The following is a 16,339-nucleotide window of genomic DNA, read 5'->3' as shown; positions in this document are numbered from 1 at the left end:
AATACTCTGCCAATACTCTGCAACACTGCAATACTCTGCAATAATCTGCCAATACTCTGCAATAAATTTTAAAAGAAACTGAATTTTTATTTTATTTTTTTACCAAATTTTCAGTCTTTTTTGATTAATAGCGCAAAAAAAAAAAAACCCAGTGGTGATTAAAATTGGTCTGGTTAGGAAGGGGGTTTAAGTGCCCAGTGGTCAAGTGGTTAAGCATTATTAAGATCACTAGTCCTGAAAAAACTGCCTTTTTTACATCGATACATGTCCCCTGGGGCAGTACTCAGGTCCCCATACACTGACAATAACGTGCATATAAGCCTTTAAAATTAGCACTTTTGATTTTTCATGTTCGTGTCCCATAGATTTCAATAGGGCTGGCACAATTTTTTTTGCCTGTTCGCATGTTCTGGTGCAAACTGAACTGGGGGGTGTTCAGCCCATCCCTAGTGATTAGTCTGGTCATCTCAGTGCAGTTCCATACATATCTAGTCATGCTTGTTTTGCAGGATACCCACACCCGGGGTCCTGACAGACAGCATTAGTCTGGTCATCTCACTGCAATTCCATACATATCTGGTCATGCTTGTTTTGCAGGATACCAACACCCGGTGTCCTGACAGACAGCATTGTTGTGTACACCCATGTTAGAACATCAGAGAAGTTTCAGTTCACAAAAGTTCACTTTTGTGAGAAAGATATGATTGCGCCTCTGCATTAATTATACATTCCTTGTGATGGTGAATTGGAGTAACTGGTTTAAAGAGCTGGAGGCCAGACACCTGTAGAGAGCATTCACAGAAGGGGAGATATTAAGAAGTATTCATCTCCTAGGATTGGTAATATAAGATATATTATTGGCTGGTTGAGATATATTTGGTTTCTGCTGCATATTATGACATGCTGGTTCTTACTATGTTGTTTGAATTTATTGCATTTTGATGGCTTTATCATGTAGAACACCAACAGCCCAGCAACAAAGAACAACAGATCCTTTGTTGGAAGTACATTTTGTGCTATCTGAGGGGCTTCTTTTTCATCGTACAACCACCTTGGGAGCAAAGCTGAGGCCCTCTTTGCATGAAACACCATCTTACATGCCTGTCTTCTCCTTTACAGTTTCTTGCATTCTTCATTAATTGGGCTTGTAACTCCGAGAGAATGAATAGCTTTATCTTTGACTTTAGCTTTCTTGAGGAAGGATTTACTGCCCGGGACATCCTGGAACAGAAAATCAATGCTGTTTCCTTCTCTGTAAGTATCTCAAGTAATGTTGTATAGAGGCTTGGTTGCAGATGTAATGACTGTCAAAATGTCTAACCTTAGTAAATGGCTTGGATTTTTCCAGGATGACAAGGATGCCTTTTATGTAGCTGATCTTGGTGACATTGTAAAGAAACATATCCGGTGGCTTAAAGCACTTCCACGTGTAACTCCATTTTATGCTGTTAAATGTAATGACAGCAAAGCCATTGTGAAGACAATAGCCATTTTGGGGGTAGGATTTGATTGTGCCAGCAAGGTGTGTAATAGAACACGAGCCAAGAGAAAAATCTATATACAGTTTTTTCTTTTAATAAATGCCATATGTGTTCCAATGTCTCCATTTCTCCTCAGGCTGAAATTCAGCTTATCCAGAGCATTGGTGTCCAACCAGAGAAAATCATTTATGCCAACCCATGTAAACAAATTTCAGACATAAAATACGCAGCAAGCTGTGGTGTTGAGAAGATGACATTTGATAGCGAGGGGGAACTAATGAAAGTGGCCAAGAATCACCCCAATGCCAAGTAAGGTCTAAATTATATAAATGCTTTAAAAAAACATTCTGTCTATTGAGAAGCCTTGTATTCTACATTTGTACATGTTATTTACCTACAAACTCATTGTATGATACCTTGTATTATATATATGTTTTCTCAATAAAATATTTGAACAAGGAAAAAAAACATTCTGTATATACCTGTATTATATAATACAAATAAATGGCATCTTAATCTATTGAAAACTTAAAGTTTTGTCTTTAGCATATGAAATGTTTAGAACCTATGCCACTACTTATTGTCTGTTTAGAAAGATTTACCTTACAGTATTAAAGTGGTTGTAAACCTTTACAAACCACTTTGACCTACACGTAAGCCTAGATTAAGGCTTACCTGTAGGTCCAAGAAATATCTCCTAAACCTACACGGTTTAGGAGATATTTAGTAAAAAACAGTGACAGCTGTCTACGGCGCATGCGCCGTAGACAGCGGCATGCAGGTGCACTATCGCCGTTAGCAACATGCCGCTGCTAACGGCGATATGCCCTTAGTGGCGGCTCCCGTGCGCATGCGCGGGAGTGACGTCATCGCTGCTCCGGCGCTGTGAGTGGCCGGAGCAGCGATACCCGGAAGAAGATGAATGCTCTGGACTTCAGGGGACAGCGGTGACATCGCTGGCTCCTGTGTCAGGTAAGTGACACATAATGGGCTACTATGCGATGCATAGTAGCCCATTATGCTTTACCTTTGCAGGGGGACAAAGAGGAAGTAAACCCATCAGGGTTTACTTCCTCTTTAAGTTCACCCTTTAACAGAAAAATGAATGAAAATGAGAACTAACAGCTTACATTCTCCACAACCCTCAGTCCACACTGCACTTACCTTTTGTGGATGATTAGCTGTCGGTGCCCACACAGCCAGTGTAGTTGTTTGGGAATATGAAATCCCCCACTCTCCCTCCCCCTTGAGATTCTAGAATGGATCAGAGTCATTCTGATTGGTCAGTGCTGAAATGTTAATGCTTTGACCAATTTGAATCGGTCTGGTCCGTCCCAGAAGCTCTACAGAAAGGAGGGGAAGAAGTGGGGGGATTTCAAATCTTCAGACCACTACACCAGCTGTCTGGGCAGTGACAGCTAATGTGTAGGGTGTAGAGGTCGTAGGATGTTCTTTTTTTTTGTAAAAAGGTGAACTTACACTTTAACTCCTGTCCTGTGTAGACCATCAGGAAGCGAGAGGATATATGATGTAAATTCAGCTGTCAACAGAACGCACTTCCCTGACATGTCCAAAATTACAAAAGTGTTTGCTTTATAATGATTTTATTACATTTTCCAGTAGTTGCTTTGGGAATGTCAATGTATACACTTATTTGGCACAGGCCTGATCTCCTGTGGTATGCTACACTGTTATGTTGGCAAATGGCTGGGGAAATACTACTAAATTCCTGAAGAATTTATGTTGTAACACAACGAGTCAATTTTATTTTATTTGGATCAAAAGCCTAAAAGTGGGATGTTTAACAGTTTTTCTGTGGCTATTAGGGATGAGCTTCGAGTTCGAGTCAAACTCATGTTCGACTCGAACATTGCCTGTTCGCCTGTTCAGCGAACAGTGAACAATTTGGGCTGTTCATGGCAAATTCGAAAAGCCGCAACACCCTATACAAGTCTATGGGAGAAATCTAAAGTGCTAATTTTAAAGGCTAATATGCAAGTTACTGTCCTAAAAAGTGTTTGGGGACCCGGGTCCTGCCCCAGGGCACATGGATCAATGCAAAAAAAAGTTTTAAAAACGGCAGTTTTTTCAGGAGCAGTGATTTTAATAAAGATTAAAGTGAAACAATAAAAGTGTAATCTTCCTTTAAATTTCGTACCTGGGGGGTGTCTATAGTATGCCTGTGAAGGGGCACATGTTTCCCGTGCTTTGAACTGTCCCTGCACAAAGTGTCATTTCGCAAGGAAAAAAAGTCTTTTAAAATCCCTTTCCATTGTCGGCTCCCGTAATACAGAGAACACTCAATGAGTGTTCTCTGTATTAGCCGACAATTCATTCATTGATAAAAATTTTTTAAAAAAAGCGTGGGGGTTCCCCTAAATTCAATTACCAGGCCCTTCAGGTCTGGTATGGATATTAAGGGGAACCCCCGTGTCAAATAAAAAAAAAATGACGTGGGGGTCCCCCTAAATATCCATACCAGACCCTTTATCCGAGCACGCAACCTGGCAGGCCGCAGGAAAAGAGGGGGGGCGAGAGAGCGCCTCCCCTCCTGAACCGTACCAGGCCACATGCCCTCAACATTGGGAGGATGCTTTGGGGGTCTGTGACCCCTCAAAGCACCATGTCCCCATGTTGATGTGGACAAGGGCCTCATCCCCACAACCCTGGCCGGTGGTTGTGGGAGTCTGCGGGCAGGGGGCTTATCAGAATCTGGAAGCTCCCTTTAACAAGGGAACCCCCAGATCCCGGCCCCCCCCCCCTGTTTGAAATTGTAAGGGGGTACAAAAGTACCCCTACCATTTCACAAAGAAAGTGTAAAAAGGGTTAAATAAGACAAACACACTTTTGAAAAATTCCTTTATTAAAAATAAAAAAGATAAAAAAAAAGATTCCAGCGGTGCTAATCCACTCTTGCTATCCAGCGACGGATGATCACCTCTCTGGGGTCCAGCGATGGCTGATCTGATCCAGCGACGGGGGATCTCACAGTCCAGCGCTGTCCATAAATGCATCCGCATGCAGGTGCGTTACATCAGAGGGGGCGGGGTCACCCATACGTCACTGGGGAACCCCATGGCTTCCCTCACCAGCGTCAGAGGGGGCGGGGTCAGGTGATGGGTGGCCCCGCCCTCCTAATATAAGAAACATCAGCGCTGGGATCCCCGCAGTGTCTCCGCAGTGGAGACAGAAGACGGATGCATGTATGGACAGCGCTGGACTGAAAATCACCCGTCGCTGGATCATATCAGCCATCGCTGTACCCCGGAGAGATGATCATCCATCGCTGGATAGCAAGAGTGGATTACCACCGCTGGAGTCTTTTTTTTAATTTTTTAAATTTTTAATAAAGGAATTTTTCAAAAGTGTGTTTGTCTTATTTAACCCTTTTTACACTTTCTTTGTGAAATGGTAGGGGTACTTTTGTACCCCCTTACCATTTCAAACAGGGGGGGCGGGATCTGGGGGTCCCCTTGTTAAAGGGGGCTTCCAGATTCTGATTATGACCCCCGCCCGCAGACCCCCACAACCACCGGCCAGGGTTGTGGGGATGAGGCCCTTGTCCACATCAACATGGGGACATGGTGCTTTGAGGGGTCACAGACCCCCAAAGCATCCTCCCAATGTTGAGGGCATGTGGCCTGGTACGGTTCAGGAGGGGGGGCGCTCTCTCACCCCCCCCTCTTTTCCTGCGGCCTGCCAGGTTGCGTGCTCGGATAAAGGGTCTGGTATGGATTTTTAGGGGGACCCCTACGTCAAATTTTTTTTTATTTGATGCAGGGTTCCCCTTAATATCCATACCAGACCTGAAGGGTCTGGTATGGATATTTAGGGGGACCCCCACATCAATTTTTTTTTTAATTTTACACGAGGTTCCCCTTAATATCCATACCAGACCTGAAGGGCCTGGTAATTGAATTTAGGGGAACCCCCACGCTTTTTTTTTTTTTTTTAATCAATGAATGAATTGTCGGCTAATACAGAGAACACTCATTGAGTGTTCTCTGTATTACGGGAGCCGACAATGCAAAGGGATTTTAAAAGACTTTTTTTCCTTGCGAAATGACACTTTGTGCAGGGACAGTTCTAAGCACGGGAAACATGCGCCCCTTCACAGGCATACTATAGACACCCCCCCAGGTACGAAATTTAAAGGAATATAACACTTTTATTGTTTCACTTTAATCATTATTAAAATCACTGCTTCTGAAAAAACTGCAGTTTTTAAAACTTTTTTTTGCATTGATCCATGTCCTCTGGTCCCCAAACACTTTTTAGGACAGTAACTTGCATATTAGCCTTTAAAATTAGCACTTTAGATTGTGAACGTTCGAGTCCCATAGACTTTAATAGGGTTCTAAAGTTCACACGAAGTTTAGGTCTGTTTGCAGGTTCTGGTGTGAACCGAACAGGGGGGGTGTTCGGCTCATCCTTAGTGGCTATAATGGAAGAAGAAAATTTCTCTGCCTTTTTGTTTTTCAGACTTGTTTTTCAGACTCCAAGTCTATGTGTCGGCTAAGTGTGAAGTTTGGTGCCACTCTTAAAACAAGCAGGTTGCTTCTGCAGCGTGCTAAAGAATTGAACATTGATGTCATTGGCGTAAGGTATGGATTTGTCAGTCGCTCTTTAATTTAACCACACACAGATAAAAAAACTTAATTAATATAAAATGGTAAGGTCCGATAATACTTTAGGACAGTGATGGTGAACCTTGGCACGCCAGATGTTTTGGAACTACATTTCCCATGATGCTCAACTACAATGCAGAGTGCAAGAGCATTATGGGAAATGTAATTCCAAAACATCTGGGGTGCCGAGGTTCGCCAGCACTGCTTTAGGACATAAGATGTTGTACAGATGGCTCTGGACTATTATGAGTTCAAAGTCTTATGACAGGGGTACTGAATTAAAATTCACAGTGTCCGCTCAGTATCATTTTCTTCTTGCAGGTGTCCCATTTTTCCAATCCCATTTTTGTTCTATCACTCAGATCTTTCACATCACAGTCCCTCCTCCCTTTACATGACAGCCCCCTCTGCATCAGTGACCTCAGTACCTCTTTGCCCTTGTACACACGGTCGGAGATTCCGACATCCAAATCCGTCAGAGTAATTCTGGCGGATTAATTCCGGAAGAGGTCCGTAAGTGATGTTGCATACACACGCTCGGACTAAGTTGTCGGAAAGTCCGATTGTACATAACGTGATGACGTTATTTTGTTACGACGGGACTACGTTCAGGCTAGTAGCCAATAGCTTTGGTCTAGGAATTTGATCTGAGCATGCGTGGCACTTTGTCCATCGGAGTAGGCTACACATGATCAGAGTATGTCCGATAGGAGCATTTTGTCTGAAAATTTTACCGGCAAGTTGGAAAATTGGGTCCGTCGGATATTCCGACGGAAACAGTCCAATGCAAACCACACACAGTCGGAATATCCGACAAAACGGTCCGATAGGAAACATTCCGTCGGAATCTCCGACCGTGTGTACAAGGGCTTTCACATCACAGACCCTCCCTGCTCACATCACAGACCCTCCCTGCTCACATCACAGACCCCACTTTCAACCACAGATCCTCCCTCACATCACAGCAGAGCCCTGTCACGCCCTACTTTACATCATATCTCCTTTTACATCGGTGCCCTTGGCCCCCTCTTTCACATCAGGCCCCCCCTCCTCAAATCATAGCTTCCCTTTACATCACAGCCACCTTTGCAATTATAGCCCTCCTTCTCACATCACAATCCCTCTTGCAATCACAACTCCCCCTCGTATCACAGATCCCCCCCCCACATCACAGACTCCCCCAAACACATCTTCCTTACTATCACAGCCCCCCATTAAATCACAGTCCCCAGTGCAGTTACAGCTCTTCCTATTAACAGTCCTACCTTAAACAAAACAGGGCACAGGGTGGGAGGCACAGCAGGATGGACTCCTCTTCTGTATGTACTTGCCTACCTGCCGTTGCCCTTGCTGCTATTAAACTTGCAGCAGGGCAGATGGCAGGAAATATAGAAGGTCTGCACTGAGGGTGGAAGCTGCCCAACTCTTCTTGCAAACAAGCAAGTGATTGGTTGCTAGGAACGTCTAGCTTCCTAGCAACCCTTCACCCACTTGTAAGTTTGAAAGGTAGGGCAGCTCCCGCTCCACATGTAGACCTTCTGTATCCCCCACTCCCCTGCTGCGAGTTTAACAGCAACGGCAGTGGCAGGCGGGCAAGCATACACAGCAGAGGAGTCCACTGAGGCTGCTAAGTGATACAGCAGCGGATTGTCACTCGATCCTTGTCTGGCCCACGATCCACCATTTAGCAACACTTGTCTTATGATATCCCTTTTCTTTATTTAGCTTCCATGTTGGCAGTGGCAGCAAAGATCCACAAACCTTTGTACAAGCTATATCTGATGCTCGCTGTGTCTTTGATATGGGAGCTGAACTTGGATTCAACATTCACTTACTTGACATTGGTGGAGGCTTCCCTGGATCCAAGAATTTCATTCTTAAATTTGAAGAGGTAAAACTACTCTTTATTGTCATTCTTAGCCTGAATAGAAGGGGAGTGTGTGATGATAGAAGATGCATGTAACCCCAAATGGGAGCTTGGATCAGTGGGACCACTAGTGCAGAAAATCACTGTCATAGTCCAGACAGAAGATAGTCCTGAGTCAGTAGTTTGGTAATAAAGCCAGGTGGTCAGTATTTCCAATCTCAATGTGAGTCCACACCTGTAGGAGCTTCAGAGAGATAGACACACATCCAGTCGATCAAAGAATCCTGTGTGCAGACAGCTGCTACCTGAATGCTTAAGGGGGAGGGAGAGCCGACACCCAACGTAATGTGACCATAGGTCCACTCGGAACAGGCCTGCAGCGATTTCCCCCAGGATACGATCTGAGAAAACAGGAACTGTGTGATGTTGGAAGATTGGTGTACTTCCAAATGGAAACTTGGATCAGTGGGACCACTGTATAGTGCAGAAAATCACTGCACCCACATGGTTCAAACTGAAGATAGTCCTGAGTCAGTAGTTTGGTATTGAAGTCAGGTGGTCAGTATTTCCCAGCTCAAAATCATAGAGTATCTATCTCTCTGAACAGGTGTGGACTCTTTTTGAGCTTGGAAATACTGAAAATACAGTGGTCCCACTGATCCAAGTTCCCATTTGGGGTTACATCTATCATCACACAGTCTCCTGTCTCTTCAGACTGCATCCTGGGGGAATCTCTGTGGGCCTGTTCCGTGTGTTTGCATCGGGCTGGGTGTCACGTTCTTAAGCTTCACAATATGATTTATCACTCAAAATTTTAGAATGTTGTCTGTACTCTATATTGAAGACACCGCCTGAAGGAGTCCCAAAACGCGTTAGGTGTCTGTAATTAATCTTTCCAATATTCATATACGGTTGTCATACACCATTTTCACTTAATGTTTTGTATAAGTACAGTTTGTAATAAAATGTGATATTTTTATAATTCTTACTACTACTTAGATTAAAGTTAACCAGTGCCGCTGTAGTCCCACCCCTTGGGGGATTTCTCCATTTCTTTATTAGGGATGATGGCACTCAACCACTGCAGCCAAATTCCACATTTGGTAAAGTAGATATGAACCTTCTTATTTTGTTCCACATATGTTGTAATTCTGTGGTCTGTGCTATTGTCAGGGCTGGGCTCAGCCTTTCCTTCTCTGAGCTAGCCACTCAGCTGTTGGCTAATTGCCAGCTCCCATCTCTCGCCACAGTTACTCAGCTGTTGTTGATATCCTGCTCATCAGCTCTGCCTACTTAAACCATCCAGTCCAGAGGCGCTCTGGCTTCTCCTTGGTCACCATCACAAGAAACATCGCCTGCATTCCTGTTTAAATACTGGCTTTGCTGACATCCCTTCTGACTCTGGATCTTGCTTGCTGTTCCACTACTTTGATCCCTGACTTACGGCTTGGCTGACTATCCGTTCCGGTTACTGAACGTTGGCTATGTTTTGACTACATTTGTTCTTTTTACTTTTATTATTAAACAAGTGTGATTTAACTGTACTTATGTCTCGGTCTGATTTCATGGCTTCTGACAGTAGATGAAGGCCATTAATTCAGAAGATGCAGTCAATCCACTAGTTGGTAATATTTTTTCAGATTGGATGAATTGGATCACCATATGGATCAGTTCGCCATGGCGTTACAAATGCTCCTGAGTCGCACAGCTCACCTGGAGTCTCCCACTGTGGCTAGCCCCGATGCAACCTATGTTGCAGGCAGACCCTGCTGTTGCTCCAGTCTCTGCAGGCACCCACCTCAAGTATTACCTCTATAAGAGGTATGTCTGGTTCCGTCCTACTTCCCCAGCGATTTGGGGGGCGATCCAGTCCAATGTAGAGGGTTTCTCAAACCAGGTTGAGTTATACTTTACAACCAGGCGTTTCCCACAGATAGAAGCAAAGTAGGTTTCATGATATCTTTGCTTTTTGAGAGAGCCTTGAGCCTGGGCAAACCCTCTATGGGAGACACAAAAACCTGTTGTCTTGAGTTACCCTGAATTTGTGGCTTTGTTTAAAAGGGTATCCTTATGTATACTAAATGGCTTTTGGAAAGAGTCAGTTAGAGGGGTTTCTGAATTTTGCATGGAGTAGTTTTTATCATGTTGAAGAAAATGCGTCTATCAGTATGGTTATATTTACTTTCAATTGCCTCTTAAGCAATTTACAGTGGCTATAAAGGATACATTTGTTCAATCAAAATAATAAACAAGTTATGCTTACCTGCTCTGTGCCGCTTGTTATGGGGGCACACCTGCAGGTTAATTTCCAAGCCTGGCTATGTGCATCCATAGACACACACAGCAGGGTTGGCCTTCCTCCTTTCACTCCCTCCTCACAGGATTTGTCTGCTGCTGCAGACATGCACAGTGCTGGATCGGGATAGGAACGTATATAGGAAGGTGGTGGGTGGGGGGAGGGGGAGGGGGGAACAAAAAAACACTGGGACATTTTTTTTACCTTAATGCAGGGAATGTATAAACGCAGTGCTTATTTTATTTAATTCTCTTTAGGTGACATCAGTGATAAATTCAGCATTAGATAAATATTTCCCTGCTAGCTCGGGTGTGCAAATTATTGCAGAGCCTGGGAGATACTATGTGGCATCCGCATTTACACTGGCTGTCAATATTATCGCTAAGAAAGTCATGCTGACTGAACAGACGGGCTCTGATGGTATGTAATGTACACAGATACAACTTGCTGGTGTCATCCTGAGCATGCTTTAAGTCTTATTGCTGTCTCCCACACTCTTGTTTAATAGGTTAATTTTTTTTCTTCTTAGATGAAGATGATGCTTCCAAAAAAACACTCATGTACTATGTAAATGATGGCATCCATGGCTCCTTCAACTTAATCTCAATGTCTAAGACGGAACTGTGCATAGTAAGAAAAAAGGTATGCTTTTACAAGTGTAGCGCCCCCCTGACCCCCAGCATCAGGGACGGCTAACATTTTAACTCAGGGTTCTGGTTCTTCAGCATGATGGGTGCGGACAGTTGCAGAAAATATGGACGCTAGTCACTTTTTGAATGGGAAAAAAAAGTGAGTTTATTGCTCACAACAATAAAATATAGAAAGAGAGAGTTAGGGCACAGATCACACTAAGACAGTAGGTAGACAAATCAACAAACTCCCGAAAACAAAACAGCCAGGTAGCCAGCAATGCAGAACAATAGCCTTAGGTCTACACCTGATGTTCTGTACCTATGTAGCAACAGCGGTCTCCTATAGCAACAAAAACCCACAACACCATGCAGGGTTTGCGGTCTCTCCACAGTCCCCGGCTCATGAAGAGTAACCTGTTACTTCATCTCCGAACTCCATCCTTTTCCTAAAGCCTCCAGGCAACAAGAGGCTCTCTGGCAGAACCTCTCCCATGCCCCCAGGCAGCAAACAGGCACTCTGGCAGAGCCTCGAGCACATGGCCAGGCCTTAGACACCAGGCCTCATCCAACGCAGCTGTTCCTCATACATACACTCCAGACCAAGGTCTGGGTGGGAGAGCCTCAATCGCCTGATTTACTCCAAATATATACTCTCTTCCAGCATGCTCAGTGGCCTAGAACATCTACCGATTGGCTGAAAGAGATATGCATATTCATAACTCTCACTGCAGCACATCATACTAATGCCAAGGGCACCAGTGCCACCTATTGACAGAAGGGTGGAACCACAGTTAAACCAGGCTTAGGAGAAAACCCAAATGATCACAAAGACTACAAATCAGCCAGGTTAGTTACCACCCAGCACAGCTAAATTTACCAGTAGCCTCTGTTTAAGACAAATTGTGGAGTAAATGTAGCAAATTGTAGAGCAAGTCCTTAAACTCTTGGCACAAAGCTGGGGGGTGTGTCAGTATCCCTCCTGGAATAGGGGGGGGGGGTGTCCTGTATGAATAGGGTGGTCAATGGCTTCAGTGAATCCATAATCTTCATGGCTGGTGGCTAGCACCAATAAGTGTTTTTCCAACAGCTGATGAAGCAGTCCCTGTTGAGGTCACATGCAGTAGAGACAGTAGACTGCACCTGCCTACAACCCTTTAGTCCAGTTAAATGTAAAACTAAACATGGTAGAGGAAAGATGATTGGATATCCAGATTCCTGCATAAACCCAGAGACCTCCCTTTTTTTTCTTAATTGCAGAAATCAAAATCAGATGAGAGATTCTATTCTAGCAGCATTTGGGGACCAACCTGTGATGGGCGGGATTGCATTATTGAACAATGTGACCTACCAGAGCTGCAGGTGGGGGACTGGATACTGTTTAAGAACATGGGAGCCTACACCATGGTTGCATCTTCTGGTTTCAATGGCTTTCAGCGACCAACTCTCTCTTACGTTATGTCAAGAGCACACTGGTAAGAAAAGTCACGCTCTAAAGAGACTATTGGAGGAAAGCTGGTATGGGAGTATAAAATTGAAAATGTATTTTCTTTCCTCATAGGAAATTAATGCATACTATCCAAGAACTTGGTATTATTCCTGAGGTGCCGGAGTTGAATGATGTCCCTGTTTCATGTGTCACAAAGAATAGAATCAAGCTGAATTCCATTGCTTGTGCTATGTAGTTGTAATTGTCCAGTGTTATAGTTGGCACAAAACGACCGACGCAGCTCCAGGTCGGTTGACCACTATATATCTCGTACATTCTCTTTCAATACAGGTGCCAGCCCAGGTCACAAAATATCCTGGCTTTGAGTACTTAGACAGGCGTGATAAACCTTCATACCTTCAGCCCCCCACTACTGTTGCTGTGCTGTTGCTATGCTGTTGCTGTTCATTTTTAAGAATATGCTAAAATAAAGGTGGCTTTTATGATCAGAGTGCAGCTATCTGGATTATCCTCCCTTGTTATAGTTATTAGCAGTTATTGTGCTTGAATTAAGTTTTAGGACTGTTTTTACTTAGATTTAGACTCCAAATGTTGAGCTCAAAATAGGCCTGTAATCATCCTAAGGTGCATGGGCACATAGGGGTTGATTCACTAAAGCCATGCTCCATCAGTAGAGGCGCATGGCGAGGCGCAAAGCACATTTCCATATTTGTGACACTGTGTGTCTGTAACAGAGATCAAACTCTTAATTTACTATTGCGGTCTCAGCACACGGGAGGATGCAATCTGCACCCATATATGGGAATGGTGCACGGCATCTCCTATTTAATATTAACAGAAGTTAAGTAACAACTGCATAAGTAACAGACATTCTCAAAATAGAATGAGAAAGTAACTTTTGCAGAGATAACCTGCTGCGCCTGGAAGTACATTTAGAAGTACGTGAGGTTCATATAAGCATTGTGCATGCGCAAGCAGCTCTTGCACACATTCACATGAGATTTTACATTGAGCACCCGAAATCTTAGTAAATGTTAGGCAGTGTACATGCAGTTGCATTAATAGTGAAGACGCACCTATAATCTTAATAGAAATGCGTAACTCTGATTTTTTTTTTAAGCCAGTTCACCTTTCATCTTTTTTTTTCTCTGAGATTTGCACCCGGGTCACCAACATGTGACGTACTTTTGTTCAAATTATGTAAAGAAAACCCTGCTCCTGTAGCTCCTTTTTTAAGACCTAAAAGGGAATGGGCTCCCCCCTCTAATCCATATTATTTCCTTTTGGCTAGCTATTGCTTTTAACCACTTTAGCTCCGGAAGAATTTACCCCCTTCCTGACCAGAGCATTTTTTGCGATTCGGCACTGTGTGGCTTTAGCTGACAATTGCGCGGTCGTGCCCAAACAAAACTGATGTCCTTTCTTTTGGTGGTATTTGATCACCTCTATGGTTTTTATTTTTTGCGATATAAACAAAAAAAAAGCGACGATTTTACAATAATAAATATCCTTGAAAAATATAGAAAAAAACTAATTTCTTCCACAGTTTAGGCCGATATGTAGTCTTCTACATATTTTTGGTATAAAAATAAAATTGCAATAAGTGTATATTGATTGGTTTGCGCAAAAGTTATAGCGTCTACAAAATAAAGGATAAATTTATGGCATTTTTATTCTACATTTTTTTTTACCTAGTATTGGCGGAAATCTGCGATTTTTAAATCGGGACTGTGACAATATGGCAGACAGATCGGAGACTTTCGACACTATTTTGGGACCATTGACATTTATACGGTGATCGGAGCTACAAATAGCCACTGGTGATTACTCACTTCACAAGGTTGCTAGCCTGGCTATCACTGCTTTTGTCTCAGACTGGATCTCCTGGACCTTGGTCTGAGGAAGAGAAACACCACCCTGATCCGTGTGGAATTGCACTCCTAAATACTCCAACATTTGTGTAGGATGCATCAGACTCTTCCGAAAGTTGAACAACCGAAACGAGCTAGTGTTTTGCAGGTGAAATTCCCATGAAGTAGAAGGAGCTTATTTGACAGACGGAGAAGTAGCATGTTGTCTAGATAATGGAATATTTGCACTCCCTTGACCCTGAGAGTCGCGATGACAGCAGACAGTAGCTTTGAGAACATTCTCAGAGTTGCGCAGAGACCAAATGGGGGACATTAAAATTGAAAATGAGAGCCTTATAATGAAAACCTGAGAAATCGATGGTGAGATGCGTCTATGGAAACATGAAGATACGCATCCGCCAGATCGATGGAAACCATCCAGTCTCCTGAGTCCAAACCAAAATGATCGTTTCCAATGACTCCATTTTGAATGGTGGAACTTTCATGTAAGAATTCAGGACTTTGAGGTCAAAAACTGGTCCGAAATCCCCTGAAGCCTCTAGGAGCAAAAACAGAGGGGAACATACTCTTTGCCCCAATTCGTGCCTTGGAATTCGAAGGATGGCCCTTGCTGCCAACAGCTCCCCTATATATCCTCTCGAACATCTGTAGGAAGCCCAGTTCCTATGAACAAGGTCTGAGGCGGCCTTGTTCTGAACTCGAGATAACGTGATGGAATGACGGCTACAATCCAGGCATTCTGTAATGTGTCTGCCCAAACCACCCCCCCCCCCCCGAATTGGGCTAGTCTTGCTCCCACTTGAGAGGGTTAAGCGGAGACACCTTCAGAAGGACTTATTGGCCCTGGGCTTGGAAGGTTGAACCAGCTCCCTTCCACTGTCTGTAAGCACTGGCCTCTCTGAATCCTTCTTTGGATCTCTTGTTAAACCAAAAGGGCTGCTGTTGTCTTTTTCTCTTCTGCATGATTAGGCTGGATCAGCCGCTGGAAACCCGCTAAATTGCTGATTCTAAGTGTTCCCGAAGAGTAACTTCCCGTCGAATGGAACCGAACATAGACTGTGCTTAGAAGCCTTATTGGCCAACCAATGCTTCAACCATCAGGCTCTGCGGGCTGTGACGGAATGAGCCATTATCTTTGCTGTCATCTTGACCTGGTCGACAGCCACTACAGCCACAAACTCTACAGCAGTCTTGAAAACTGCAAAAGAGAATAACTGCCACTTCCCAGATTTTCATCTGAACATCCATCTACCAGCTCCAGCTAAGGGCAAGGGAGATCTGGAATGCTATGACAACAGGCGTCTATCCAGCTGCATGCGACTCTGCGATTTGTCATGTCTAGTCCCTTTTTACTCCTTCAGGGCTGGAATGCTGATTTTGAACCTCTTTGTGGGCATTTAGCTCACACTGGGCCCTTCTCTCTGTAAAACACAGAGGCTGTGCTCTTTTAAAAAAAAAAATTAAAATAAAAAAAAAATTAAAATAAACTTCTCCATCCGAATCTTCGGTGCTAAGGCAGCTAGGCAGGCAGGCAAAACTCCCCAGAGCTATAAAGGCACAGGATAATAAAAACACTCTGACAGACAAGTAACACAGCAGTAAGTAATGAGAGTCCTGGAAGAAGGCTTAGCAGAGCAGAGCAGATTGGTCAACTGGAGGCTGAGATTAGCCTAGAGGACCGAGCCTGCTGCAAATCAGCAGTGAGCATTCTGGTGTTTGCTGGGCAATCCAAGAGGAAGCTACCTCTGACCTCACCTGTTCAACTCTGAGCTTCCTGAAAGGGATACATGTGGAGGTGATGAACTACAGGATGGATGTGGATGGAGAAAAATAAAAATAAAAAAAATAAATTAACCACTTTCAGACCGGACCATTTTGCTGGTAAATGACCAGAGGTCTTTTTACAATTTGTCACTGCGCTGCTTTAACTGGTAATTGCGCGGTCATGCAATGTTGTACCCAAACAAAATTTGCGTCCTTTTCTTCCCACAAATAGAGCTTTCTTTTGTTGGTATTTGATTGCCTCTGCGATTTTTATTTTTTGCGATATAAACGTAAAAAGACTGCAAATTTTGAAAAAAAATGATATTTTCTACTTTTTGTTATTAGAAAAATCC

General features: G+C 43.6%; 1 protein-coding gene across 1 annotated transcript; it reads left to right on the top strand.

The window, feature by feature from the left end:
- Nucleotides 1-532: 532 nt before the first annotated feature.
- LOC143988872 (ornithine decarboxylase 1-like) lies at nucleotides 533-12,841 on the top strand. The gene is made up of 10 exons (XM_077488779.1): nucleotides 533-839; nucleotides 1,120-1,254; nucleotides 1,349-1,522; nucleotides 1,618-1,790; nucleotides 5,936-6,085; nucleotides 7,835-8,000; nucleotides 10,530-10,692; nucleotides 10,802-10,914; nucleotides 12,162-12,376; nucleotides 12,463-12,841. The coding sequence occupies exons 2-10, from the start codon at nucleotides 1,162-1,164 to the stop codon at nucleotides 12,584-12,586; spliced, it is 1,371 nt and encodes a 456-aa protein (XP_077344905.1). The 5' UTR covers nucleotides 533-839; nucleotides 1,120-1,161; the 3' UTR covers nucleotides 12,587-12,841.
- Nucleotides 12,842-16,339: the final 3,498 nt, after the last annotated feature.

The sequence above is a fragment of the Lithobates pipiens genome, unplaced genomic scaffold, assembly GCF_037356315.1.
Source record: "Lithobates pipiens isolate NorthernLeopardFrog02 unplaced genomic scaffold, aLitPip1_a1.2 Scaffold_18, whole genome shotgun sequence".
In the NCBI taxonomy this organism is placed as follows: Eukaryota; Metazoa; Chordata; class Amphibia; order Anura; family Ranidae; genus Lithobates; species Lithobates pipiens.
The sequence above is the reverse complement of the archived record's forward strand: the minus strand, read 5'-3'. Positions and strand labels throughout refer to the sequence as shown.